The sequence below is a fragment of the Ranitomeya variabilis genome, chromosome 1, assembly GCF_051348905.1.
Source record: "Ranitomeya variabilis isolate aRanVar5 chromosome 1, aRanVar5.hap1, whole genome shotgun sequence".
In the NCBI taxonomy this organism is placed as follows: Eukaryota; Metazoa; Chordata; class Amphibia; order Anura; family Dendrobatidae; genus Ranitomeya; species Ranitomeya variabilis.
Genome location: NC_135232.1, coordinates 178,555,565 through 178,582,674, shown reverse-complemented (window position 1 = coordinate 178,582,674; position 27,110 = coordinate 178,555,565). Strand labels below are relative to the sequence as shown.

The 27,110-nt window shown below is 41.9% G+C and overlaps 1 protein-coding gene across 2 annotated transcripts in view; it reads right to left on the bottom strand.

Moving 5' to 3' along the window:
- Positions 1–17,464: 17,464 nt before the first annotated feature.
- Positions 17,465–27,110, bottom strand: part of DMXL1 (Dmx like 1) — a 189,355-nt gene continuing 179,709 nt past the window's right edge. For both annotated transcript variants that reach the window (XM_077290843.1, XM_077290848.1), the window contains 6 exons: positions 26,866–26,993; positions 25,946–26,038; positions 24,930–25,021; positions 22,882–22,934; positions 21,414–21,631; positions 17,465–20,257 (listed from right to left, as the gene is read on the bottom strand). In XM_077290843.1, the coding sequence (XP_077146958.1) occupies positions 20,033–20,257; positions 21,414–21,631; positions 22,882–22,934; positions 24,930–25,021; positions 25,946–26,038; positions 26,866–26,993 (809 nt within the window). In that variant the 3' untranslated portion in view covers positions 17,465–20,032. The remainder of the gene's footprint in view (positions 20,258–21,413; positions 21,632–22,881; positions 22,935–24,929; positions 25,022–25,945; positions 26,039–26,865; positions 26,994–27,110) is intronic.

Below are 27,110 nucleotides of genomic sequence, written 5' to 3'. Positions count from 1 at the left end.
ATTTTTCTCTGAAAGACTGTTAAGCTGCGTTTAATATTTACACCAAGTGTTGTGGACTTGAGTTTCTCTCTGCACCTGTTTGAATCACCGTGTGATAATATAGACTTTACCACTTATAAAACTGTGTCCTGTAGTTGTCTTGTTCCACGCAAAGAGTCTCCTGAGTTATCCCCTATAATTATTACAGGCGGGAGCCCCTGGAGAGCGGTCACATCAGCTGATGTGGCGGCAGCTCTCCTCGGGAGATCGTCGTGGGACACTCTTTTTAATTGGATATCTGTGGATCAGTGAGTACATTGTTTATTATTTTATTATTTGTTACAGGTGACAATGGCTTTGGGGATCAAGGTGATGGTGAGTATGTACTCTGTTTAATGTACTGTATGTCTATATGTATGTACGTTATGAATGTTGCATGTTCTGTATGTATGTACAGCATGTTGCATGTAGCATGTGACATATTGCATGTCGTATGTTGCACGTCACATGTTGTATGTCGCATGTTGTATGTCACATGTTGTATGTCACATGTTGTATGGTGTATGTTGTATGTGCACACAGTCTAGACGAGTTCGGCTCTGCTATATCTGGATGCCTGACATCCAGATGTAGCAGAGCCTGTAGATGATCGGCAGAGATAACTCTCCAGTGATCCTTTACACTACAGCGTTCTCACAATCAGCTGCTCTATAGGCCTTCCAGTGACACACTGACAGGAGACAATGGCTCCTGCAGTGTATCACTGAGGTTACCTTAGTTCAGAGTCTCACTTTATGGCAGAGCTGTGTGGGAATTTTCCCACACAGCAGTGCCACAAGTGAGACTAGGGACTATTTTCTCACAGGGGCAGGAGCCTTTGGAGAGCGGTCACATCAGCTGATGTGGCGGCAGCTCTCCACGGGAGGTCGTGGGACACTCGTTTTAATTGGATATCTGCGGATCAGGGAGTATATTGTTTGTTTATTATTTTATTATTTGTTACGGGTGACAATGGCTTTGGGGATCAAGGTGATGGTGAGTATGTACTCTGTTTAATGTACTGTATGTCTATATGTATGTATGTTATGAATGTTGCATGTTCTGTATGTATGTACAGCATGTTGCATGTTGTACGTAACATGTTGCATGTCGTATGTTGCATGTGGTATGTTGTATGTCGCATGTGGTATGTTCCATGTTGCATGTGACATGTTGCATGTCTTATGTTGCACGTCACATGTTGTATGTCGCATGTTGTATGTCACATGTTGCATGGTGTATGTTGTGTGTTGTATGTGCACACAGTCTAGACGAGTTCGGCTCTGCTATATCTGGATGACTGACATCCAGATGTAGCAGAGCCTGTAGATGATCGCCGGAGATAACTCTCCAGCGATCCTTTATACTACAGCGTTCTCACAATCAGCTGATCAGCTGTTTGTGAGAACCAGACTAGTGACCAGAAATAAGTCCCGGTCACGTGCACCGCAGTTCTCGCGATAAGTTATTGTGAGAACTGCAGTGGATGAGGGACTTCCAGCGGCGGGACGGGTGAGCCGGCAGACATGCGTAGTAAGCTGCGGTTACGCAGTTTCTACGCATGTGACTAATCATTAGATGCGGTTTTACCGCATCTAATGATAGTCTATGATAAATTTACGGCACGGCGACGGAGTATTGCGGCATTGTAAATAGACATGCTGCGTTCTGAAAAGACGCGCCGCATGTCCGTTTACACGGGTCTGCCGCCTACATGTTTTACCGCATAGTGGAGACGGGATTTCATGAAATCCCCTCCACTATGCTGTAACATCTGGACGCTGCGTGTTTGACGCTGCAGCTCTACGCAGCGTCAAACACGCAGCTTTCCTGAACGTGGAAACATACCGTAAGTGACCCCATTTTATAAACTACACCTCTTAATTCATTCATTTAAGGCTGCCCTGATCATATCGACACCACAGGTGTGTCACAGAATTTTATACCATTGGGCAGTTAAGAACAAATAATTACTATACATTTTTACCACCAAAATTTTGTCCAGCATTATAGAATGCTGTATATAAGCCCTGAAATCGGCCAAACCTGGCGACAGGTTGCCTTTAATATAACAAGTGGTTTCTCAAAATTCAACACAAATTGTAACTTTTAATGACTACTATAATCTCATAGTTATTCAACACTTTCATGACATGCAATTTTAGTACTTAGAGCACCCTTTGGCTGTTGTGACCTCCTGCAAATGCAATGTATTCAGTGAAGACAGATCTTTACATTACTGAGAAAATAGATGACAGTTACTACAGGTAAGATTCTATAGATATGGGAGAGGGAGGAGGAAGCAGGAGATCTGCTTCTAGCACCTCCTCCTGTCTACATAGAGTCTTTTGAGCACCAACTGCCATCTCCTATCTCAGTAATGCAACATTCTGTCTTCAGTAAATACAGATTTTACCAGAGAATTGATAATTTTGAGAATTAAGGATCAGTCCTGGTGGAGAAAGAAGCAGAATTCTCTTATAAGAAATATTTAAAAATTTCTTATTTTCACATGTACTATTGATTTAAGCAATAAAAATTAAAAGGATGGCTACTCTTTAACGACTTCTTCAGAAACCAAGCATTAGTAGACTGAGTTATGCTTGAAATCACAGCACTATTATAAGTAGAGTTGAGTGAATTTTTCAAAATTCAGTTCCGATTACGATCGTCAGCAAATAGTGTTGAGCATTCCGATACCGCAAGTATCGGGTATCGGCCGATATTTGCTGTATCGGAATTCCGATACCGAGTTCCGATATTTTTGTGATATCGGAAATTGAAAGTTCCCAGTGTATGGTTCCCAGGGTCTGGAGGAGAGGAGACTCTCCTTCAGGCCCTGGGATCAATATTCATGTAAAAAATAAAGAATTAAAATAAAAAATATGGATATACTCACCCCTCCGGCAGCCCCTGGACCTTACCGATGTAACCGGCAGCCTCCGTTCCTAAGAATGAGGAGTTCAGGACCTGCGATGACGTCGCTTGTGATTAGTCGCGTGAGCGGTCACATGAGCGGTCACGCGACCAATCACAAGTTGCGACGTCATCGAAGGTCCTAAACTCCTCATTCTTAGCAACGGAGGCTGCCGGTTACATCGGTAAGGTCCAGGGGCCGCCGGACGGGTGAGTGTATCCATATTTTTTATTTTAATTATTTATTTTTTACATGAATATGGATCCCAGGGCCTGAAGGAGAGTTTCCTCTCCTTCAGACCCTGGGAACCATCCAGGATACCTTCCGATACTTGTGTCCCATTGACTTGCATTGGTATCGGGTATCGGTATCGGCGATATCCGATATTTTTTGGATATTGGCCGATACCATCCGATACCGATACCTTTGAGTATCGGAAGGTATCGCTCAACACTATCAGCAAATATTAGTTTTGCAATATTCGCCGAACATCATTGGAGCCATTGGAACCAATCATCAAGCATAAATTCAGCACGAATAGAGTAATAATATGGCACGAATATGGCAAATTCAGAATCGGCGACAGATTCCGAACATAGTCGCTCAACTCTAGTTATAAGGTCTAATAATGCTCAAGCTTCAGTTTGCGCATCTAAGGCATGACATTTTTTCCAAGAACTTCCTGATATTTGTTTGAATGCATTTCACATTCCAAATGCTGCTGGTTTACAGAGGAAGCAAAGCAGTCCCAGAGCATCATTGAGTTACTGCCAGATTTCACCATAGGAAAAGTGTCCTTTTCGGCCTATGATTCATTTTTCTTTCTTCTGACATAATGCCGATCCATGGGCTAAAAAAGTTCCACTTATGTCACACATCACTCTACAGACAGTACTCCAAATATTATGTGTCTTATCTATATTGTTTTGGAGCATATTTCATGCAACTTGTGCTTTTGGATGATAGAGGTGTGTAAGGGTTAATCACAGTTACTGTATTGTTGGAGATTTGTTATGTAATATATGAAAGAAGGTACACACTGAGCATAGCGGTAGTATATACTGTATATCACTGTGTAATAAGAAAAATAGATAGTGGAGTAGTAAACATATATTCTTGCTAGTGGAAATATAAATGGCAGACCATTCGGACTAGGATAGATGACTAGTGAGGAAAATGCTGAATAAAAGGTCCAAAAAATGGAGAGGAAAGTAATCATTAGAAGAGTAAAAAATAGACTTTATTGAGATAAAATGGTAAAAGTGGCACTAAAAGCAGAAGAGTGCCAGCACTCATGTATACAATGTGATAATACACACAAGATATTAAAATATGTTGTTACCAAACACGAAGACCATGAGGGGGTAATAGCAATATAAGGTATAATCACAATAACCTTCCAAGTATGATTGATATAAGCATTGACAGGGATTGATGATTGGTACACCCGGTCCAGCTTCTGTACCTTCCCGGGGTCCCCGTCGGGACTCCTGCTCTGTGCCGACTCCACGCTATCTGGATACAGCCTCTGCTCCTCCTCCCTCAGCTGCTTCCTGTCATGCAGCCAGCAGGTTCCCGAGCAGAGTACTTAGGTCGCGCGTGCGTTCACTCCCTGTCTCTTAAAGAGACTGCGCACATTTTTCAAAAACTTCTTCTGACCAATGGTGTTAGTGATCACTATTTCTAGCCCCTCCACCATAGGGAGGGTGCCGGAGAAACAAGTATCCACAGTTGCTTACTTCCGGTTCCTGTCTGCACGTGCTCCTGTTTCTGAAGTTCTTTTGCTAGTACTCCGCTTATACTATCTGTTTCCACAGATCATAAGCTACCTGTTACCCGGCTATGCTGGATGATGATAGTTCAATCTATGCAATCCCATCTCATCAGTCAGTCATCTACCTCTTCAGACAACTCCAGACTCACTGGTACCAGCTCTTACCCGTGTACCCGGTATCATCTGGTTAGCTCTACATCTTCTGCTAACCCTGCTTGTCCGTCTGTTCCGCTTTGACAGCTGCCACGAGTCCAGGGTCTAACTGGAGGTAGCACCCGTGTCCCCCAGGCATTCCATTCTGACCCTGTTCGAGGGGACATACTACGGGTATCTGGGGTTCACGTAGTCACGCCCCCTTCGAAGCCCACTGGACCGTGGTCCTGAGGTTCCACATTAAACTTCAATAAAAATGAATGAGAACTTCATCTTCTGTGCCTGTTTCCTTTCGTTACAGATTGCTCCGGCCATGGAACCCGCTGGATCCCAAACACCTCCGGCCATGGAGCTATGTCAAGAGGTTGCCCATTTGAGGAGTCAACAAGACAAGATCACGACTTTTCTCCATAACTTGTCTACTCGCATGGATTCATTGGTTCCCTCGCCTGCACCTGCCTCTGCCACTGGAATCCAGGTATCTAGCTGCACAGCAACTAAAGGTCCTCGCCTGGCGGCTCCCACCTGCTTCCATAGTGATCCCGTTCAGTGTCGAGGGTTTATTAACCAGTGCACGCTGCACTTTGAACTCCTGGGGCATAGGTTTGCTTCTGATCGGGCCAAGGTGGGCTTCATCATGTCTCACCTTGATGGAGAGACCCTCGCCTGGCTGAATCCGCTGTGGGAGAGAATGGATCCTCTGGTTACTAATCTTCAGTCTTTTCTAGAGGCATTTTGTAGGACCTTTGACGAACCTGGTCGTGCTACATCGACAGCTTCAGCTCTTCTTCGACTAAGCCAGGAGGCTCTTACTGTGGCTCAGTATGCGGTGCGGTTCCGTACTCTTTCGTCTGAATTATCCTGGAACAATGAAGCCTTGGTGGCTACCTTCTGGAAAGGCCTTTCAGGAAAAATAAAAGATGAGCTGGCGGAACGGGACGTACCTTCAACCCTGGATGACCTGATTTCTCTGGCAGTTCGGATTGACCTACGGTTTTGGGAACGATCCAGGGAGATCAGATGTGAAAGAAGTTCCTACCACCCAGCTGCTAGTACTTTTAAATCAGCGTCTTCTCCAACTACGTTTCCCTCACCCATGGCTAAGGAAGTAGACTGGGTAAGCTTGAGCAACCGCCGCCAGGAGGCGCGTCGCCAGGAGGGGAGCTGTTTCTGCTGTGGCAGTTCTGAGCATTTCATCTGCACCTGTCCAAAGAAGTCAGGAAACTCCAGTGCCTAGGGTCGGTTGGAGAGGCAGCCCTAGGTAAGGATCATCTCTCTCCACCACTGCAAATAACAGTCTCTGTGGTCTTTGGCAAGGTAAAATTTTCCGAACTCTGTCACCTGGACTCGAGCCACTGGGAACCTCATTCAGCAGGTGCTTGTAGATCGTTGTCAAATACCTGTCCAGCGCCTTCCAGAACCGTTGCAGGTGACATCTGTGGATGGCAAACCCCTGTCTAAGTCCGTTCCAGTGGCTCCATTGGGATCCGGTGGCCAAAATGAACTGTGGAGCTCATAAAACCCAGGTTTCACGGCACCTACTGGCCCTCTGAAAATGTGAAGCGAGGGCCACATAATGATATGGCGGTGGATGTGGTGGTGGTGGCGGGTAAAGCCCAAAATTCAAATGGACATGTTTTAGCTGGCATTGTAAAGGGATGGGGAAAATGCATTCCACTATGTAGCTAACAATTTTGAATGAATGAGGCTCCTCTAAAAATGTAAGAGTGAGAGCCCTCACAAATGTAAAAGGGAAAAACTAAAGCCAAAACGCTCCGTGTGAACAGGGGAGGTGTGCATATAATTTTTAAATTATTTTCATTTTGCGGTATATACATGTAATTATGAAGGGAAAAATGTTTCTTAGCATTTTTCTCTTTAAAAAAAAAATGTAAGTTTGGTTTGGTAGGTCTTATAACTCTGTATAACCAGCGCAATAATCTGACATTATTCCCAGATATCATATATGAGTAAGAAAGGCTGTTCCCATTTAGTTTTAGCTCTTTCCAATCCAGACCTGTTTGTTGGACCAAGCAGAAAAATATTTGGCTTTCCCATTGACTTGCTTTGGATTCGTTATTCGGGACGAATACACGGATATTAGAAATTAATTGTGCCGATTTTCCCGAATCCGAATATTTCACTATTTGCTCAACACTAATGATTTCTAAAGTACTGGCACAACACTGTTGTTTTATTGATTCATGCATGGAAAGGGTTAATCGTGTTGATTTTTTACTTGCACATAACTGTTAATTTTGTTCAAGTTTACCTGCATAAATTCATAGTCGGTGTTATTACGAGTAAATGCTGTCATTGTATTTGTTACTTATACACTGTTTACCTACCATCATTTCCTTTACTTTAAAAACTGGTTAGTAAATATTCATATTATATTATCTAATCTCTGTGTGTCTGCGGACTGTTGCTGTACCCCTTGTCCTGTGGCCGTCCCTTGTCCACATTTCAGGTGTACAAGGAGTTCAAGCATGGAGACTTTCAACGTCATCAAGTAATGCTGAAGGTTCTTTACAGTAATTTGAGAATTAGGACTCTGGTAGCTGCCACAGCTTCTTCTTTTTCCTCATCCAGATAGTGTAGACAATGTTCCTTTAACCCTTCCCGAAGAAGCCAGTTTTCACCTTCCTGGCCAAATTGTTCATATCTGATGTGTCCCATTATTAACTTTGGAAAGTTGCTACCTATTACAGTGCTTAAGAAGTTATTTTTCTTGTGACATAATTATCTTATGCTAATGGTAAATTTAGGTCCCTATGATTTGTAGAAATAAGCACAGTGAATGTTGCAGAGTGAAAATTGCAAATATGTTTGTTTAATGCCATACACAGATTGTGTTTGTGGAGACACAGACCCCAATAATTGTTAAGTGGGTTGTTCCCACTGGAGCAATACCATACATGTGCACTAACTGCCATCTCAGGATACTGCGGGGCTCAGATGGGAGAAGGGACATTTGGCTTTCGGAGTGCAGATGTTGCTGAATTTTTTTGTGTATGTAATGTCGTTTTTTCCACAATTTCTGGGCTAACAATGTGGAAATTCCCCTTTTTTGATTAACTCGTGACAGACCTGAGTGGGGGCTTTTTTGAAGAATGAGTTCAAGTTATCGGTAAAATTTTGAGGTAAATAACATTTAGAGAACTTTCAAAGTTAGGTTTACATTTATCTTGTGCTCTACACTGCTCCCCATTGGAAACATTCATCATAAACGCCTCATGCAGTTTTTCACGATCAGTGCCATTAGTTTTTTTCACGGATAGCACTCATACCTATGACTTATGTACAGGGCTGTTCGCATGTCAGATTTTTTTCATTGGACCAAGTGGTCTGAGCAAAATCACAGAGATGGGTCCAATATTGATCCATGTGTCAGATCAAAATCAGCAATGCAAGTCAATGAAAAAACTCAAGACAGCACTCGGATGTCATCTGTATGATGTCCATTTTTCACTGACTGATAGGAAAAGGTGAAGAAACTTTTTGTTTCCTCAGGAAAAAACCTGATGAAACTATGACCAAACTCTGATGAAAGTCTGATGACACTGATGAAAACCACTGATGAAACTCGGTCTGTTTTTCTCGTGCTTAAAAACAAACAAAAAAAAACAAGAACGTCTGCATGAGTCCTAATGACACAGATGGAGTAACTTTGGCCTCTGTATGGACTTTTTAGGGTATGTGCACACACTGCTGATTACTCTGCGGATTTGTCCGGACTGATTTTGGTAAATCCGCAGGTAATCCGCACTGCGGATTTCCTACGGAATTACCGCAATTTTTTTGCGGATTTTGTGCAGAATCCACCTGCGGATTTACATCTGCAGATTCCTATTATGGAGCAGGTGTAAGCCGCTGCGGAATCCGCACAAAGAATTGACATGCTGCGGAATAAACAACGGTACGTTTCCGAGCGTTTTTTTTCCGCTGCATGGGCACTGCGGATTTTGTTTTCCATAGATTTACATGGTACTGTAAACTCAGGGAAAACTGCTTCGAATCTGCAGCGGCGGATCTGCAGCAAAATCCACAACATGTGCACATACCCTTACACTGACGTCCTGTCATTTTGGAGTTGTGGTCTACCACACTTTTGTGTATTAAAAAGAGGCATTTCTCCTTTTTAAATGGTGTTTATTTCTTTTGCCAGAACGGGTTAATCGGCCATGTTGGAAACTCTGGGAATAGGAGTTCTCAGCTGAGCTCAGTTAGGCTACGTTCACATTTGCGGCCAGCGCCGCAGCGTCGGGCGCCGCAGCGGCGCCGCATGCGTCATGCGCCCCTATATTTAACATGGGGGCGCATGGACATGCGGCGCACTTGCGTTTTGCGCCGCATGCGTCGTTGCGGCGCCCGCGTCCAGGCGCAGAGGACGCAGCAAGTTGCATTTTTGCTGCGTCCAAATTCAATGAAAAAAACGACGCATGCGGCGCAAAACGCAGCGTTGTGCATGCGTTTTGCTGCGTTTTTGTTTGCGTTGTGCGCTGCGGCGCCGACGCTGCGGCGCACAACGCAAATGTGAACGTAGCCTTAGCCACTCCCATTACCTTTAGAATCTGGGTCCTGATTCACACCCATCTCAGAGTTAGCTATTTTCAATTACTCTTGTTTGTGTTGTCTTGTTCATGAGATTTGTGTACTGTGGTGCACAGTAACGCCCCTCTTCCCTGGGTGGGGAAGAGAACAGACAGAGGGCTGATTCAGGACATAAGGCAAGGGTGTTGGCCACGGCATCTTCACCTTCATAAGTATCCTGGGTAATAGGGTGAGCTAGGGTGCCCCCTAGTGGTAGACAGGGAAAGAGCCCCTGATCTCGACTCACCCGACAGCTGTGTCATGACACTTTTTGCCTAAGGGCTTGTTTCCACTTGCGAGAAACACGTCCGTGTCTCGCATGTAGAAACCGAGCTCTGGCGCCGGCACTCCAGTGCAGAGCGTGCGGCCGCATAGGAACACATGGAGCTGCACACTCCGCTCCCAAGTGCTGGCGCCAAAGCTTGGTTTCCACATGCGAGACACGGACGTGTTTCTCGCAAGTGGAAACAAGCCCTAATAGGTAGTATCTCAGGGTGCGATTGTCCACTTGATGGCCAAGCCCTCTGTCTCTACGATGGCATAGTTATTCTCACAGGAGTAGTTTCCTACTCCGGTATAGGACTGGATTTTCGTACCCATCTATTTCCTGGGACAACACAGCTCCCAAACCGACTTCGGAGGCTTCTGTCTGGAGCACAAGCTCCTTAGTGAAGTCCAGTGCAACCAAGACTGGCTGTCTGCACAGAATGAGCTTCAACTCCTGGAATGCCATCTCAGTTTCAGAGGTCCATTTGACCATCGACGACTTTGAGCCCTTGAGAACATCAGTCAGGGGGCATCTATCATGGTGAAATTTGGGATAAATCGTTGATAATATCCCACAGTTCCCAGAAAAGCCCTAACCTGCTTTTTGGAGACCGGCTGAAAAAACTTTTGGATTGCCTCCACCTTGTCTATCTCTGGTTTTTATCTCGCTGCTTACAAAAATATAGCCCAAGTATTTTGCCTCTCCGCTCCCGAGGGCGCACTTTTTGGGTTTATGATAAACCCTGCCTTGCTCAGTGCATCCAGTACCACCAGGACCTTCTGCAGGTAACTTCCCCAATCCGGGCTGAAGATCACAATGTCATCCAAATAAGCGGCGACGTACTTCTTGTGAGGGGCTAGGATCCGGTCCATAGTCATCTGGAAGGTAGCTGGGGCTCCTTGTAGTTTGAAAGGTATCTGGGTATACTGAAAGCACCCGTCAGGTATAGAGAAGGCAGTCTTCTCCTTGGCATTTAGAAACTGGAGAATTTGCCAGTGCACTTTTGTTAGGTCCAGGGTGGTAATATATTTGGCTGATCCTAGCCTATCAATAAGATCATTGACCTGGGGCATCAGATATGCGTCGAACTTGGACACCTCATTGAGCTTCCTGTAATCGTTATAGAAGCGCCAGTCTCCATTCCGTCTACCACACTTTTGTGTACATCTAAAACATCTAGACACTGTGGGTGTAGAAGCCAGATGAAGTCTAAAGTGACTCCATCTGCCTTGTGTGACAGATCGGCTCACTTGGCTGCACACGGAAGTATACACAGGAACACTGCGGCTTTAGGAATGCGCTTCGGCACATGGACAATAGTGCTGACTGCTCGATGACGCCCAGACTCAACATTATCTTTACCTCCTTGGAGATCGTCTCATGACGGACTTCGGGAATCCGATACGACCTTTAGTTCACCCTCACATGCGGTTCAGTCAGGATTTCGTGCTCCACAACCTGCGTACATACTGGTAACTCCGAAAACAGGTCTCGGTTCTGCAGAAAACAGCTCACGGCATTGTTGTTTCTGGGCAGGCAACAGTGTCTCTGCCACTGTGACATCTACCAGATCCTTGTCTCGCCAGTTTCAAGAGTTGCGGTACATCTGGTATGGTTTTCTTCTCCCTGGTTTTACCTTGTAGTTGACATCTGGACATACGTGTTGTCACCTGGACTTGGGGTTGGAGTTGCTGGCCTTCCACGAACCGCCTCTTCTAGCAAGTCAATCTGCTGCTGTTGCATTTGTTGTATAGGCAGCTTACTTATCTCCTGTTGCCCCATCTGTTGCTGCTGTAATTGCTGCTGTTGCTGTGCTTGTACCAGATGCTTAAGCAGGTCCTCCATTTTGCCTGACGTTGTATGCTGGCTTGTAGCCGCCTTCATCCAGGACATACAGTACCTCTTGTAGCCGTCACACATGATCACTGGGAACGCTGCCCGCACTTCTAACACCACATGTGATAGATTGTCTCACTTGACTGCACATGGAGGTAGTACACGAGAACACTGCTGCTTTAGGAATGCATTTGGTTTATTAGATATGGCATAAACCAAGCTGAAGCACAAAATAAACATGGCCCTCTGTGCAAAACAAAAAGGTAGCACTAGCACAGTCCTTGCATTAGCGGGGATCAGCCCGCTCAGGGTTAGCAAGACCCATAGTTAAGGCATAAACAAAAACACTTCTCTGGAGTGTTCCTCTCCACTGATCCCTGCTGCCTTTGGAGGCCAGCTACTTAAGCCTTAGGCCACACCCTGGGGTGGAGATAAGTGTGCATCCTCCTACCAACTCTATGGATGTCCACATAAAAGCTAGTCCATTATGTAAATTAGCTTAACCCCTCACAACACAGTGTGCTGGAGGAAAAACTCTGGGTTGTATATCACTGACGCCATTAGGCGTAGTGAAACATCTCCTCTCCAACAGTTTACCAGTGACTTTATCACACTTGTTATAGTGAATGGTTCCGGTGGTAGTAATGATGAGCAAACCTGCTCAGATGTCTTATCCGAGCGTGCTCGGGTGCTATCCGAGCATCTTGCAGTGCTTGTATATTATATTCAAGTCCCTGTGGCTGCCTGATTGCGGCTAAGACAGGCTGAACACGTGTGGATTCCCTAAAAAACATGCAATCCCCACGTGTTCAGACTGTCTAACAGCCGTAAATCATGCAGCCTCAAAAATAATATATGATCACTGCCAGATGCTCGGATAACACGAGCATGGTCGAATAAGACGTTATCAGAACCCATTCGCTCATCACTAGTAGGTATCATTTGAATCTCATTTTTTTTTAAAGGTTTAGGCAGAAATCCCGATGTAAATGCACAGCGTAGAGCACAAGATAAATGCGACAGATTTTTCGGGATGCAGAATGAATAAATATCTAGCAGTTCAAGAATTTGTTTTTTATATGTGTGACAAACATTGTATGTTACATAGACATATGTGTATATACATACAGTGAAGGAAATAATTATTTGGTGATTTTGTAAGTTTGCCCACTGACAAAGACATGAACAGTCTATAATTTTAAGGGTAGGTTAATTGTAACTCCTTTCTTTAAAAATTATTTTTAACCCCTTTGTGACATTAGAAGTACTATCCCGTTGTCACGGCGTTACCGTGACAGAGCAGTACCAGAAGACCACGGCGTCTGAAGGCTCCTGCTTCGCCGCTGAGAAGCACTTCTCCAGTGTATTAAAGGTGTTTGTTTTCTTTCAGCAGGACAGGGGTTAATAGGCCATTTGGAAATCCCTGCTTTCAGCTGTGCTTGGTTAGCCACTCCTCTCTCCTATAAAACCTAGGCCTTCTGGTCAAATCCTTGTCTGAGATAGCACTTGCTTGATAGACCTGGAGTAGTGAGGAGCTAGTGTTTGGAGAGCTGGAGGAATTTATTGTGCGACAGTTGTATGGTTTGTACGCATGGAAATTCCTCATCCTTACCTGCCTTATTTCCGCGGCAATTCCGCAACTCCTGCCGCGGGTATATCGCATGCGGAATTGGCATGAGTATTCCCGCTAAACACTAGCATTTTGCAAGCGCAATTAGCTTGCAGAATGTTAGCGTTTTCCAAGCGATCTGTAGCATCGCTTGGAAAACTGATTGACAGGTTGGTCACACTTGTCAAACACTAATGTTAAAAATAATTAAAAAATGGTTATTCTCACCTTCCGACGTCACCCAATCTCCTTAGCGGTGCACGCGGCAGCTTCCGTTCCCAGGGATGCTGTGTGTGAAGGACCTGGGATGACGTCACGGTCACGTAAAGCCGCCGTGTGCACTGCTGAGAGGCAGGAGGACTCCGGGAGCCATCGGAAGGTGAGTATATCACTTTTTTATTTTATTTCTTTTTTTAACAATTATATGGTGCCCAGCCCGTGGAGGAGAGTCTTCTCTCCTCCACCCTGGGTACCATCCGCACATGATCCTCTTACTTCCCACATGGTGGGCATAGCCCTATGCTGGAAGTAAGCAAATCAATGCATTCCTATGTGTGCGGAATCCCCGCGATTCCTCAAATTAATGAACATGCTGCGTTTTTTTCCGTAATGTTTTTCCGCTCAGGAAAAAAACGCAGCATGTGCATACAAAATGTGGATTGCATGCTTTTTAATAGGATACTTAATGTGAGCGTTTTAATAGTTAAAAAACGCGAAAAAAACGAGAAAAATCTGTAAGGTGTGCACACAGCCTTAAGCTGCATGTTGTATCCTGCATCTTCCCCAGTTTAGCGCTCTCTCTAAATTGCAATCAATTGGGATCTGTGGGGAAGAGACTAGCTGCAGTGATCTCTGTCAATCAGCACTACAAAAAGAAGTCAAGCTGGAGCAACTTAGAGAAAATTATAAAGTAGAGCTGAGTTGTCTTGTTATGACTCAGCTCTGTGATGAGGTAAAAGTTAGAAAGTTCACCACCATCTTTGTATTTCTCCCTCTACCTGCTTTCTCTCCCTGCTGCTCACTCTCTCCTCTGAACCCCATAGAGCATAATGAGCTGGGTCACATGACACCACATGGGATCTAGTGTGTGCGCAGTACTGTGGCAAAGCCTAAAAGCAGTAGTGCTCATGCGCTGTATTGCTTTTCGGCTTTGCCCGCAGTTGGGCAAAGCATACTGCGCATGCACGAGAACCCATTTGAATGCGCACGCTCGAAACATCTACGCGATCTGCGATAATCAAGGCAAGGAATGCATACAGCAAGCCGAGGAGGGGTGAAGTGAGGGAACAGAAGCAACACCCATGGGACCGGACCGAACACATTACCATACAGCGCTGGAGCAATAAAAAAAGTTTTTTTATGGGTGACACATGGGGAGTCAGGGGGTTTCAGAAGTAGTTGTGGAATGCATAGCTGACACTCAATTAACTGATATTTTTAGCTGGTAGGCCAAAAAAGAGGTGACAGGTTCCCTTTAAAGTCTATAGGTGGTCTGAAAATAGTTAATATTTCTTTCTTTTTCCCCCAACAATTACTTGTGTATATCTAGGTCTGAAAAAAGCAAAGTGGCAAGTAAGATGGCCTACATAAAAAAATAAAATAAAAATGATCAGAAGTCACATGCAGTTATTGTGTAGCAAATCTTAGCTAGTTATGCATTGATTTGGTTGAAAAAAAATGTAAAACAGAACCCAATTTATTGCTGAAAAAACAATCATGCACTTGTTCGTTCAGTTAACTGCATGCTCTTGCTTGAAATGGTCCATATGAATGGCGGTGTTCACATTTTACATTAGTGTTCACATTATCAAAGAATATTAGATTTCAAATCCATATACCAAGTGACTTTTGGATCATGAAGTGGCTGTTGGATTAGCTTGTGTGAATTGTCTTGGTGCCATCATCTATGGCTCTGATAATTAACAGAACGGGTTAGATGGGCCTATGCTTCATCAGTCATGAGGTTTTCAAAGTGGTCCAAATGGCTGTCTGCGATAATATCTACATCCCCTGGTAAAAATTAAGGAATCACCAGCCTTGGAGGATGTTCATTCAGTTGTTTAATTTTGTAGAGAAAAAGCAGATCACAGACATGGCACAAAACTAAATTAATTTCAAATGGCAACTTTCTGGCTTTAAGAAACACAAAAATAAATCAAGAACAAATATATGTGTTAGTCAGTAATGGTTACTTTTTTAACCAAGCATAGGGGAAAAATTATGGAATCACTCAATTCTGAGGAAAAAATTATGGAATCATGAAAAACAAAAACAAAAAAACACTCCAACACATCACTAGTATTTTGTTGCACCAACTCTGGCTTTTATAACAGCTTGCAGTCTCTGAGGCATGGACTTAACGAGTGTCGAACAGTACTCTTCATCAATCTGGCTCCAACTTTCTCTCATTGCTGTTGCCAGATCAGCTTTGCAGGTTGGAGCCTTGTCATGGACCATTTTCTTCAACTTCCACCAAAGATTTTCAATTGGATTGAGATCCGGGCTGTTTGCAGGCCATGACATTGACCTTATGTGTCTTGTTTCAAGGAATGTTTTCACAGTTTTTGCTCTATGGCAGGATGCATTATCATCTTGAAAAATGATTTCATCATCCACAAACATCCTTTCAATTGATGGGATAAGAAAAGTGTCCAAAATATCAACATGAACTTGTGTATTTATTGAAGATGTAATGACAGCCATCTCCCCAGTGCCTTTACCTGACATGCAGCCCCATATCATCAATGACTGTGGAAATTTGCATGCTCTCTTCAGGCAGTCATCTTTATAAATCTCATTGGAACGGCACCAAGCAAAGTTCCAGCATCATCACCAATGCAGATTCGTTATTCCATCACTGAATATGACTTTCATCCAGTCATCCACAGTCCACGATTGCTTTTACTTAGCCCATTGTAACCTTGTTTTTTTCTGTTTAGGTGTTAATGTTGGCTTTCGTTTAGCTTTTTTGTATGTAAATCCCATTTCCTTTAGGCAGTTTCTTGAAGTTCGGTCACAGACATTGACTCCAGTTTCCACCCACTCATTCCTCATTTGTTTTGTTGTGCATTTCCTGTTTTGGAGACATATTGCTTTAAGTTTCCGGTCTTGACACTTTGACGTCTTCCTTGGTCTACCAGTATGTTTGCCTTTAACAACCTTCCCATGTTTGTATTTGGTCCAGATTTTAGACACAGCTGACTGTGAACAACCAACATCTTTTGCAACACTACGAGATGATTTACCCTCTTTGATAATCCTCTCCTTTGTTTCAATTGACATCTCTCGTGTTGGAGCCATGATTCATGTCAGTCCACTTGGTGCAACAGCTCTCCAAGGTGTGATCACTCCTTTTTAGATGCAGACTAACAAGAAGATCTAATTTGAGGCAGGTGTTATTTTTGGGTATGAAAATTTACAGGGTGATTCCATAATTTTTTCCTCAGAATTGAGTGATTCCATAATTTTTCCCCTATGCTTGGTTAAAAAAAAGTAACCATTACTGACTACCACATTTTTTGTTCTTGATTTCTTTTACTGTTTCTTAAAGCCAGAAAGTTGCCATTTGAAATGACTTTAGATTTGTGCCATGTCTGTGATCTGCTTTTTTTTTTCTACAAAGTTAAACAACTGAATGAACATCCTCCAAGGCCGGTGATTCCATAATTTTTGCCAGGGGTTGTAGTAGTCAACTCCAATATGTCATATGCTTCTGCTTACCCACATATTTTAACTCAACATGCTGTACTTCTGATGTGTATCTTGATGTCTGCAGGAACGGAACAACAGATATTTGAACACGATTATCTACCGTATTTTTTTTTTTTTTTAATCGTCACATATATATATATATATATATATATATATATATATATATATATATATATATTTTTATATTTTCTTTTTTAATATGATGGTCCAGAAATTGACCAGAGAAGCGGTCCTTCTACTTCTGTGAATGAGTCTGTGTGTAGGACACCACTATCGCAATTGTTTAGCGTCATGGACTACACATGTTGGATACTCACACACATAACACAATTGCTCTGGGCGAAGATTACAAGATTACCACTTTCCTGGCAGAAAAGGATATAATACGATTCATTTCTTCCACTGTTAAATAAAACCTGCATTCTAATTTATTAATGGGCTATAAAAACAGTTCTAATAAATGAGAAGAATTATCTTGTACCAACCCCTGGTTTGTTGCACGAGGCTCACCCTCTATAAGTTTTGTGTCACTGAAGTTCATATCCCCAACACTAAATTGTACAAAGCATCAAGGTCAAACCAGACTGCATGGTCTCTAAGTTTATTTAAAAGATGGATACTTAGTACATGACAAATCACATTTCTTTATAATTCATTAGAAACTCTGAGATTTAAACACAATTGTTCCCATTGTTAAGCATTTCATTCCGGTAATCTATCCATAATTTTTTTTTTTAAACAGTCAATTATTAACACAGTTATGGTCAATTGTTACTTAGCGTTACACTAGATTTTAATCTTGGATTGTAGAACCCCATATACTTAAGTTATTGCACCTCTTAAGCTTATATTCAGAATTTTTGTGACTTTCCTAACAGTTAAATAACGAAAATATAGTTTAAAAAGTCTTCCTTACTGGAGTAATTTAAAAAACCCAAGTCCTGAGAATGTTATAAAAGTCACATATGATCATTCACACCTAGACCATCATTACAATGCAGTCGCTATGCAGTATACGGTATAACCTAAGTGAAAGCACTGGCTAATGTACTGTAGACCATATTATTCTTCTGACGGATGGGAATATACAATTTAGGAGTTTTCTGCGGACGTCTAAAGATGATAAAAAATAGCAAATTGTGATCTACACTGACAATGCAGCTACGTATTCCCTGGCTTCATAGTCAAGTGGAAAGCATTATCACCAGCTAATTATCACACATCTGTCTTGTTGCCCTGTTACAGGCAAATACCCGGACAGAAGAAGAAAATGAGGTTCGTTACATTAGCCAGGGAAGGTTTGTATCTTACCTTTTAGCAGGACCAGAATAAAAGCACAGCTAGAATATTGGCCCTGCAAACACTAGATCTAACCTATACAGCTGCACTACTGGAGAAATAATTACACTAGTTTTGTGCTCTTGTAGTTTTTTGGTCATATGTTTAAGACCCTACTAAAAATATGAAAACAGGTGTGAATGTAATTTATGCCAAAATTCCACCCAATTACCCTAAAACACACTATAATCCAGTATGTTAGGGTGCGGACACTTACTCTGCTGACAATTTATTCTCTTTTCGGACAGATGGTTTTCTTCCATACTCTTGAATGCTGCAATCTTTTCCTTTATTGTTTTAGCAAGTGTTGGACCTAAAATGTGGCTGCACTCCCCCTCCAGCCTCCCTTCATTTTGCTGATTAGATGCCATCCTGTGACATCCGTCACCTAAAAGATTTAATTGTGCAAAGAAAAATGTTTCATGTTTGTTACTGGATGCAAGTGTAGGAATAATGGCTGCACTATTCCACACGGTGAAAAATGCGTAGACCCTAATGCAACAAAGGCCAAACTGGCCGCATTTGGTGAATGGCGGCTTGTGAACCCATTCAAAAGGGTTATAAACATCGCACATGACCCTTGTAGATTATGTGACAACTCCGCACACCTGCTGGATGGAGTGTAGGGTTGTAACATCATTGGCTGCACCAGCCCATGTGGTCCACACAGACACAGTGTCAGAAAAGAGCGTTAGCCATGCCTGGTTACAATGAGGGAACAAGGTGATCACAAGTGATTGTCTTCTCTAGGCTAGGAAATTATATTACAGCTCCTGCAGAACCAGGTTTAGTACTTTGTTTTATCAACTAAAATGCTGACAGAGGGGAAACAGATCAGCAGTGCAAGACCCGAATCAGACTTACAGATTTTGATGGCATTTTTTAACTAAAGCCCAGAAGCGAAAGCAAAACCTCGTTCTACTAATCCCCTCAAAAAGGGGAAAAACTTAAAACTGCATATGTGATTTGAGCCACAGAACTTCCCCAAAAACGTGTGTTGTGTGTGGCCCTTGGAAATGGGATAATTACTGGTACAATTTTCAGGCTAAGATAAAAATCCTAAGTTTTGGCAAAGAAAAAAAAAAAAGAAAAGATGTATGCACACCTTTCTAAAAATCATATAAATACAAAAAACATTCCTGTAAAGCTGTAACACAGTTATGTAAATGCTTTTAAAGATCATCAAAATAAAAATTAGCCAGCAACAAATACGGCAAAATGGTTTTTTCCTTATTTGTGGCGACTCAAACCTTTTTTATATATAGGTAAAATAATACCTAAACTGTGTATATTTTATTTTTAAATGATCTTTAACAGCCCTAAAATATAATTTATCGTAATTTCTGTATATATAACTATGATGAGTAAATCATATGGTTCAAATGTTACACAATTAATAAAATATCCTCTAAATGTGCAGATTGTAAAACACATGAAAAAACATTTTAGAAGAATAGAAAGAAAAAAAACAGCAGCAGCACAAGTATGTAGGAATATATATATATGTATACATCTTATTTTACATATTTATCCATTTTCCTATTTTAGGCAACATAGCATTCAATTGATGAATGATTGTGTTAATCATTTAAGGCATCAGTGCGTTAAGGGCGAAAACGGAAAGAAAACATTGACTGACATAAATAAATACAAGCTGAGAAAAGCATAACAGTGGCACAGCTTTAAAGCATTGCACATTTCATCCGCCGGCCCCTTGTCTCACCCAATACATTACATTTTAATCCACCTTCAGTGCTAGTGCAGGATGATGCATTGGAAAGAGTCCACAGGGTTAAACTGTACAAAGTAAAAACTTCAGAGAACAAATTTGACTTCATTTTTCAGAAGGTCGTTAATTGTGCTAAATCGGTCCGGCAATACTCTCATTTTGACTGTTCCATCTGCACCACAGGAAAAGATGTGATTGGCAGGCCCGGTCTCGATCTGCATCACGCCGGTCCCGATATTTCTAAAGATGGACTGACGTGCATGCTCATTGAGGAAAGTGTGCATTACATTGAAAGAGCTCAGGCTCCAGACCTGGAAAAGATAAAACAACACTTATTTCCATGTACATCGCACTATAAGGCCTGGGGTCCTGCAGCGGCTCCCCCTAATCTATTCTATGTAATAAACTACAGCTGACTTGTGATTGCTACTGTACATGGAAATATAGGGACGAGACTGTCTAGTCAGCCACAGGTTTTATGGCTTCTGTACTTTATATTTAGTAGCAAAAATTGTATCAGATCCCATCTGAAGATAGTAGGGAAATGTTTGCCACATATACCACATGTACATAGAACTATTATATGTATGGGTGAATAAGGTTTTATTCTGTCTCAAATCTTCAGTGGAGCATCTACTATACAAACAATTCCTCCTGATGGCTTTGCTTGCTTATGAGCCAATATACTTCTATAAGTTAAGAATATATGATATTTGGCGAGAACAACAACCAGAACTTGCACTAAGTGAAAACAGTTCCTTGTAGAAGTATGTCTGTAGATCTTTATAGGAGCAATGATAATGAGAAACTACACCTTGTATTTTTTTTCTGCTGTACAATGAACTTTGCAGGAGAAAAACAAGAAATGTGATACATAACTGCCCTTCAATATGTAGATTTGCTGCAGTATACTAAATATAGAGATAGTTTACTTGATTCCATGCATAAGTCCAGAACCATTTATGTTTGATTGAGAGAGCAGGCCGCTCTCCCATCAGAAAGAGCAGCCCCCCCACCCCCGAGAGCAGGCCGGCCCCCCAAGAGAGCAGGCCGCCCCCCCATACGAGAGAACAGGCCTGCCCCAATCCGGGAGAGCAGGCCCCCCCCAATTCGAGAGAGCAGGCCGGCCCCCCATCCGAGAGAACAGGCCTGCCCCAATCCAGGAGACCAGCCCCCCCATTCGAGACAGCAGACCGGCCCCCCTCCGAGAGAGCAGGCCGGCCCCCCATCCGAGAGAGCAGGCCACCATGTGTTAACCCTGGGCTACAATGTAAATCATGATATTTTGTGCGCCATCAAGGAATTGTGAGAGATTTTAGCTCTAAAGCTTGCAGAATCCTGAAGTCTACGAGTTGATAATAATAAAGGCTATAATCCAAGAAAATAAAACATGAAGATGATATCCATCTGTAGATATCCTGATAGAACAGCTCAATATATAAAATAGTTCCTATATGAACACCATACCTTAATGTTACCCTCTGCAGATCCGGTGACAAAATATTCTTCTGTTGTGTCAATAGCAATGGCCTTGACTGCAGAATCATGGCTTTGGAATGAATGCCGTTGTTGCCTCTGACGCAAGTCATATAAGCCAATGAGACCCTTCCTTCCTCCAGATATCAAAAGCTGATTTTTTGGTGCATAAGCTATAACAGTTGCTCCACTCTCATGGCAAAAGAAAGCTGAAAATATAAATGGAAAAGAACACAACAATTTATTGATACTTAAAGTTATTGTATTTTCAATATTTTGGCCAAGTTAGGGTTTTACTAGAACAATGGTCCACTGAGCTATTAGGACAACGTATGTCCAAATGCATTGTTAAGGGTCATACAGGGGGTTATCCTGCTCAGGATCCCCCTCTATCCTACTTTATGAGAGTAGTTCCTGTTTTGACGGACTTCAGCTATCCTAGCACTACATGGCTGGTCACTGATGTATATGGCCACCATTGTAATACTTTATATTTCTCCTGCTGCAGCCACTTCAAAAACACGGCAGTAGGAAGTTTTTACTTTTTGGAAGGAATATTATGGGTGTAGCCCAAGGAGGAGACCGTGCGATTGCTGCAGAGCCTGCATTTTGGAAACTTGACACCTCTGAAGAGAAAATAGCTTTAAGCTATGTTCACACATTTTTGCGGCTTTTTTTTTTTTTAATAATCTGACTCAACTTCATCAGGTTTTGATACCAAAAACGCAGACTACATATTGCTTTCAATGGGTGAAAAAACAGCATAAAAAACAAAAAAAAAAAACGCTGAAAAAAGTGCCATGCTAAAATGCAGCTCTTTGACAAAACAGTCAGGTAGAAAAAACAAAACAAAAACAAACAAGCTGCATTCATGGGATTTCTGACGGTACTGTGAAATGAAGCTGAATATTTTTTGTTAACTTCGTTTATTGAAAATATAAATAAGAACGAACACATTTCCGATGTCCATAAATAGGAGTACACTTTGTTATTACACTGGTTTACAAAATTAGAAGCAACAATGTATGAATCATTAGTGTTCATTCCCATGTCTGGTCGTTAGCCGTCCAGCAATGTTGTACCGTGATTATATATTTCACATACATCTAACCACACATTCTAACTTGTTATCTTGGAGACCAATACCCAATAACTAAACGCAGCTGAATATTTGCATAAAAAAACTCAGCAAAAATGCAACGTGTGAACACAGCCTTACAAGGCTTAGGCAAGATCTTAGGCAAGATTATATAGCCTAAGATCATTTAGTGACTGCCGGTATTAACAGGCTTATGTTTGGGGCACAGATATCACACTGTATAACAACTTAGCTGAGAACATATCCTATAAGAGAAAAATAAAGATCTGTCTTGGCTTTTGCTGACTTAATAAAAGAAATGCAATCAGATGTAAAACCATCAAGTGAAATGTGAATAGGGAGAGAATGATAATTACTTACCATGAACTAAACTATTTGCCGGTGTAACCAATGTATCCCACAGACAGAGGTTTCTGGAAGGAAACAGAAGGGTATGTACATATATGCATTTTGATGTGGATATCAGGGGACTGGGTCACATATTGGACGATTATTGCATATTTCTAGTGCAGAATTCTGTACTGAAATGTTTCAACCAAGAAGTGCAATGGAGGGGAGCGTAACAACTTTATTTCCACCCTGTAGAATGAAACGTGCATGAATTTGAAGCAGTGCGGCAGATGTTTGATGAATGAGCACATCTTTATACACATTCACTGTCTGACAGTATATAAAGATACAGAAGGGTAGTATGCGCCGTGCCTCCATTGCTCTATAATACGAGCTGCTCAGCAGTGACGCACATGTAAACGACCATCATATAAGGATAGCAATATAGTAATTGTAGAATCCACACTCATCCATAGACAGGACTTCTTTTCTGTCATACAAAAATAAAAAGCTAGCTAGGAATAATACAGGCAAACTGGGGCAAGCATTTATGTAATTAGGAGACATTTCTTTCTTCTTCTTCTTCTGGTTTACGGCCATAAGTTGACCATATATATTGGTAAGCCTTCAGTAATCGTGTCACAAGCCTTCTCCTGAAAGACGTTGGAGACTTGCATAGGAAGAGTCGTGAACTAAAAGCCATGCTATCCATGTTTTCAAAGCAGAAAAAAATACAACCCAAACCAGAGTTTTACCTGTAATAAGGATCAAGCATAATGAATAAGTAGGCAGGACAGAAGAAGCAGCAGATGATAAGAGTTATTAAAGTTGTAGAGGTTTGTCTGGCGCTGCAGACTGTCACTGGCTGCAGCAGCCAAGTGACTTGAACAGCGTGTCAGAGAAACACCCAATGACGCACTGTTCAAGTCACCTGACCGCTGCAGTCAATCACAGGTGAATGTCATAACGTCTGATGCCAGACCACTTCATAGAGCAACCTGAGCTGGATCGTTGGCCAATTTCAGAAATCTAAACCCCAGGCAACTGTGGTTTTAGCCAGGACTATACCTTTGATGCATTTCTGCTCTTTTTTGGAGGTGAACAACAGACTGAACCCCTAAAAGAGGTTTTCCTGTGTTAGCTTTAGTAACAGGTTGTCAGCTGTGTGTTACAGCTGAGACCTGCTGCTCATGACACAGGCTCGGTGTCTGAGCCCGCACTATCACTATGCCAGAACAGTATGACCTTTCAAGAGAACACTTCCCAACAATGATATAACAAGACTACAATCATCAAGGAAATCTAGTCCAGTCAACCACACACATAAATATAATGCTATCTCTCCATGTATATATATTAGTTAAAAAGTGCAGAAAATTTTTTGGAAATTTTGTTGCAGAAAATATGCTTATTTTCTGTCCATTTCATTGCAAAGGGTAAAATATGCGACAATAGCTACAGCATAGAGTGACACGTTTATGCTGCAGATATTCTGTGCAGAATGTGACTGCGATTTCTTGAAGCCTATTTTACAATTGTAATACACAGATTTTAAACCCACTCTGTATCTGACACTGATATGCGGTAACGTACCTTAATAATAAATTAATAAAAAATACATGCAATACGTAAGAAAGGACTTCAGTTTAGTGATATAGATTGCCAAGAATGAAGTCTCATTAATGAAAACTTTCTGTCCTGTAATCTTTACAGAAGTAACATGAAACTGCAACTCCACCTATGGCAGCCAAAAGTAGGGAGTATTACCAGGGCTTTAGCTATGCAGAACAGTCATTACCACCAAACCTGCATAACTGTAAATAAATGCAGACTTTTTTTGTCTTCCCATCTATCAGAAAATCTTAAGGTAACCTGTAAACAAGAAATAAGCAACAAACTCATTTCTACAAGACAAATACTGCATTGAAGGCTTCGCTTCATTTCAATAAAAGAAGACAGTGTCTTAGTGGAAATAGGACTCTGTATTTTTAAAAAGAAAACAGGATTCCTTAAAAGTAAATCCTGAGAGGCTTACAAAATACCAAACGCATGGATATATGAAAATAGCTTCCAATTACCTGTTATCACTTGACTGCCCGGCTGTTGCTATCAGAGAAGATGAACTTATGAAAACAAAATCATTGGCGGTTTTGTTATGACATTGCCATGTCTATACAAAGAAAAAGAGAAAAAATAGCTTGCATGAGGTTTATAGAAAAATACAGAAAAAGAAAAAAGCCTGTGGTTACTAGATTACATTCAGCGTAGAGCTTGTATGTCCATTTCACATTTGCTGTGTTTTTTCCCAGGTACTTCAGTTGCCTTCTACAGGCCCATGTACACAGACTAAATTCAGCCAAATCTGCCAATACTGGCAGGATCGGCCTCCATTCTAACGCATACTGGGGCCCCTCGACTCTCCCCTGACAGATGATGGGGAAGAGCAGGATCTGGCCTGATGGGTATCCATTGCACTGTAGCACGGACGATCCTTCTGTTCTCCAGGAAATAATCTGCTGCCCAGGAGTCTGACAAGTCTCTTTCATAGAGAGCAGAAGAGCATCCGGCCGAGACGAGCGTTCCCGTGTGTGGAGCAGTGGGGGAAGACAGCTGTCAAGCTAAAGATTGTTCAGGCAACCGCTGTCTGATGCGCATGTTCAGTATCGGATGGGGCTGCCAAAGGCCCACCAGTATTAGTTATTTTGGGGAGCCAATGTTCAGCTTTATGCAAATATTACATTACCCTCATCCACATATTTACCCCTGCTTCTATATAATAATAAACTGGTAGGTTGGTAAATGAATGAATTGTTCCCTGGTGGTCCAGTCTGAGCCTGGGTATGGGGGCCCTAAACTCTTAAAACATCTGGTGGCTGAAGAAGGATTTGGGTGCTGATAATCTATATAGAGTACTGCATTATATATTATTATTTACTTATATAGCACCATTAATTCCATGGTGCTGTACCTGAGAAAAGGGGTTACATACAGGGTTATAGATAACGTTTACAGTACACAAATTTACAATGACAGACTGGTGCAGAGGGGACACTATATGCACACTATATGAGCAATGAGAGAAAAAACAAGTTACCAAGTATGGCTTGGCAGGACCCCCACTAGTTGCACTGTATTTCCAGTTGGTCTGATACAGACTGATAAATCCATCAGCATCAACAATTCCAAACTGTAAAAAAAAAAAAAGAAATTATAATAAATATTACACATACATTGCTAGCTGCAGATTTAGCATAGCCAAAATAGTCCTATCACTCTTGTGCATTGCAAAGCTTGTACATGGCGGTAATGCTCATAAGTGAGTTATCATTGCGATAGGTTGAGGAGTTGTGCCAAGTGCTTAGAGCGCCACTCCAGAGTTTTGTTTCCTATTGCAGCGCCGCAGTGGTGCTTCTAATTAAAGCCTCTGCCCCTTATTCTCATACTCACCTGTCTCCATCTTCACCTTTTATCACCACTGCTCCCATCGGTCTCCCGTAGTTTGTGAACTGCCGAATCGCTCCAGTGTTTCATGGAGTAAGCCAGAGGTCACAGCAGAATACAAGTCTATAAGATCCTTCTTGTTTCTCTCATAGACTTGTACTGAGAGCTCGTAACTACTGTTTTCTTGAAGATTACAGGTTTATGTTTTGTTTTGTTCCCATGCACTCAGTTCTTGAGATATTGCCCATCCTTCCCTGTATGTAAGACAGGACTTTTAATTTAAGTGGGTCTGGTCCTCAATTTTTCTTTGTTGACGTTTGTTTGCATATTTCACCCAATTGGCTAATAAAACCAGATTTGCATACAGAAAGGTGAGGTCCATATCTCAGGATTGAGAGGCACAGGAATAAAAAATGAACAAGTCATGAGAAAAGTGGTAAGAACACCATGCAAAAAAAAATAATTACATGTTAATGGCAAATTACAGTTTGTCTTGAAGACAAGACTCAATGGTAGTTGATTGTGCTAAATAAATAACAACTAGATTTTTATGTCACACAAAAGAAGTATTACCTTGTTCCCTTGGTGGTTAAACTTTATGCGAGTTATTCTGGAGTTTCCTCCTGTCCTGAAGCAAGTTATCTGTTGAGCGTGACCCCATTCAAACATTCTTACGCTGCCATCTTGAGCACCAGTGAGATCTTCATCAACATACAAATGATAGGAGACGGTTATATAAATAGATGAGGTGCTTCTCGGACTGATATATTGGCTTTCTGGGATTTTCATCCCCTTCCCACCATTGACAAATTTAATGT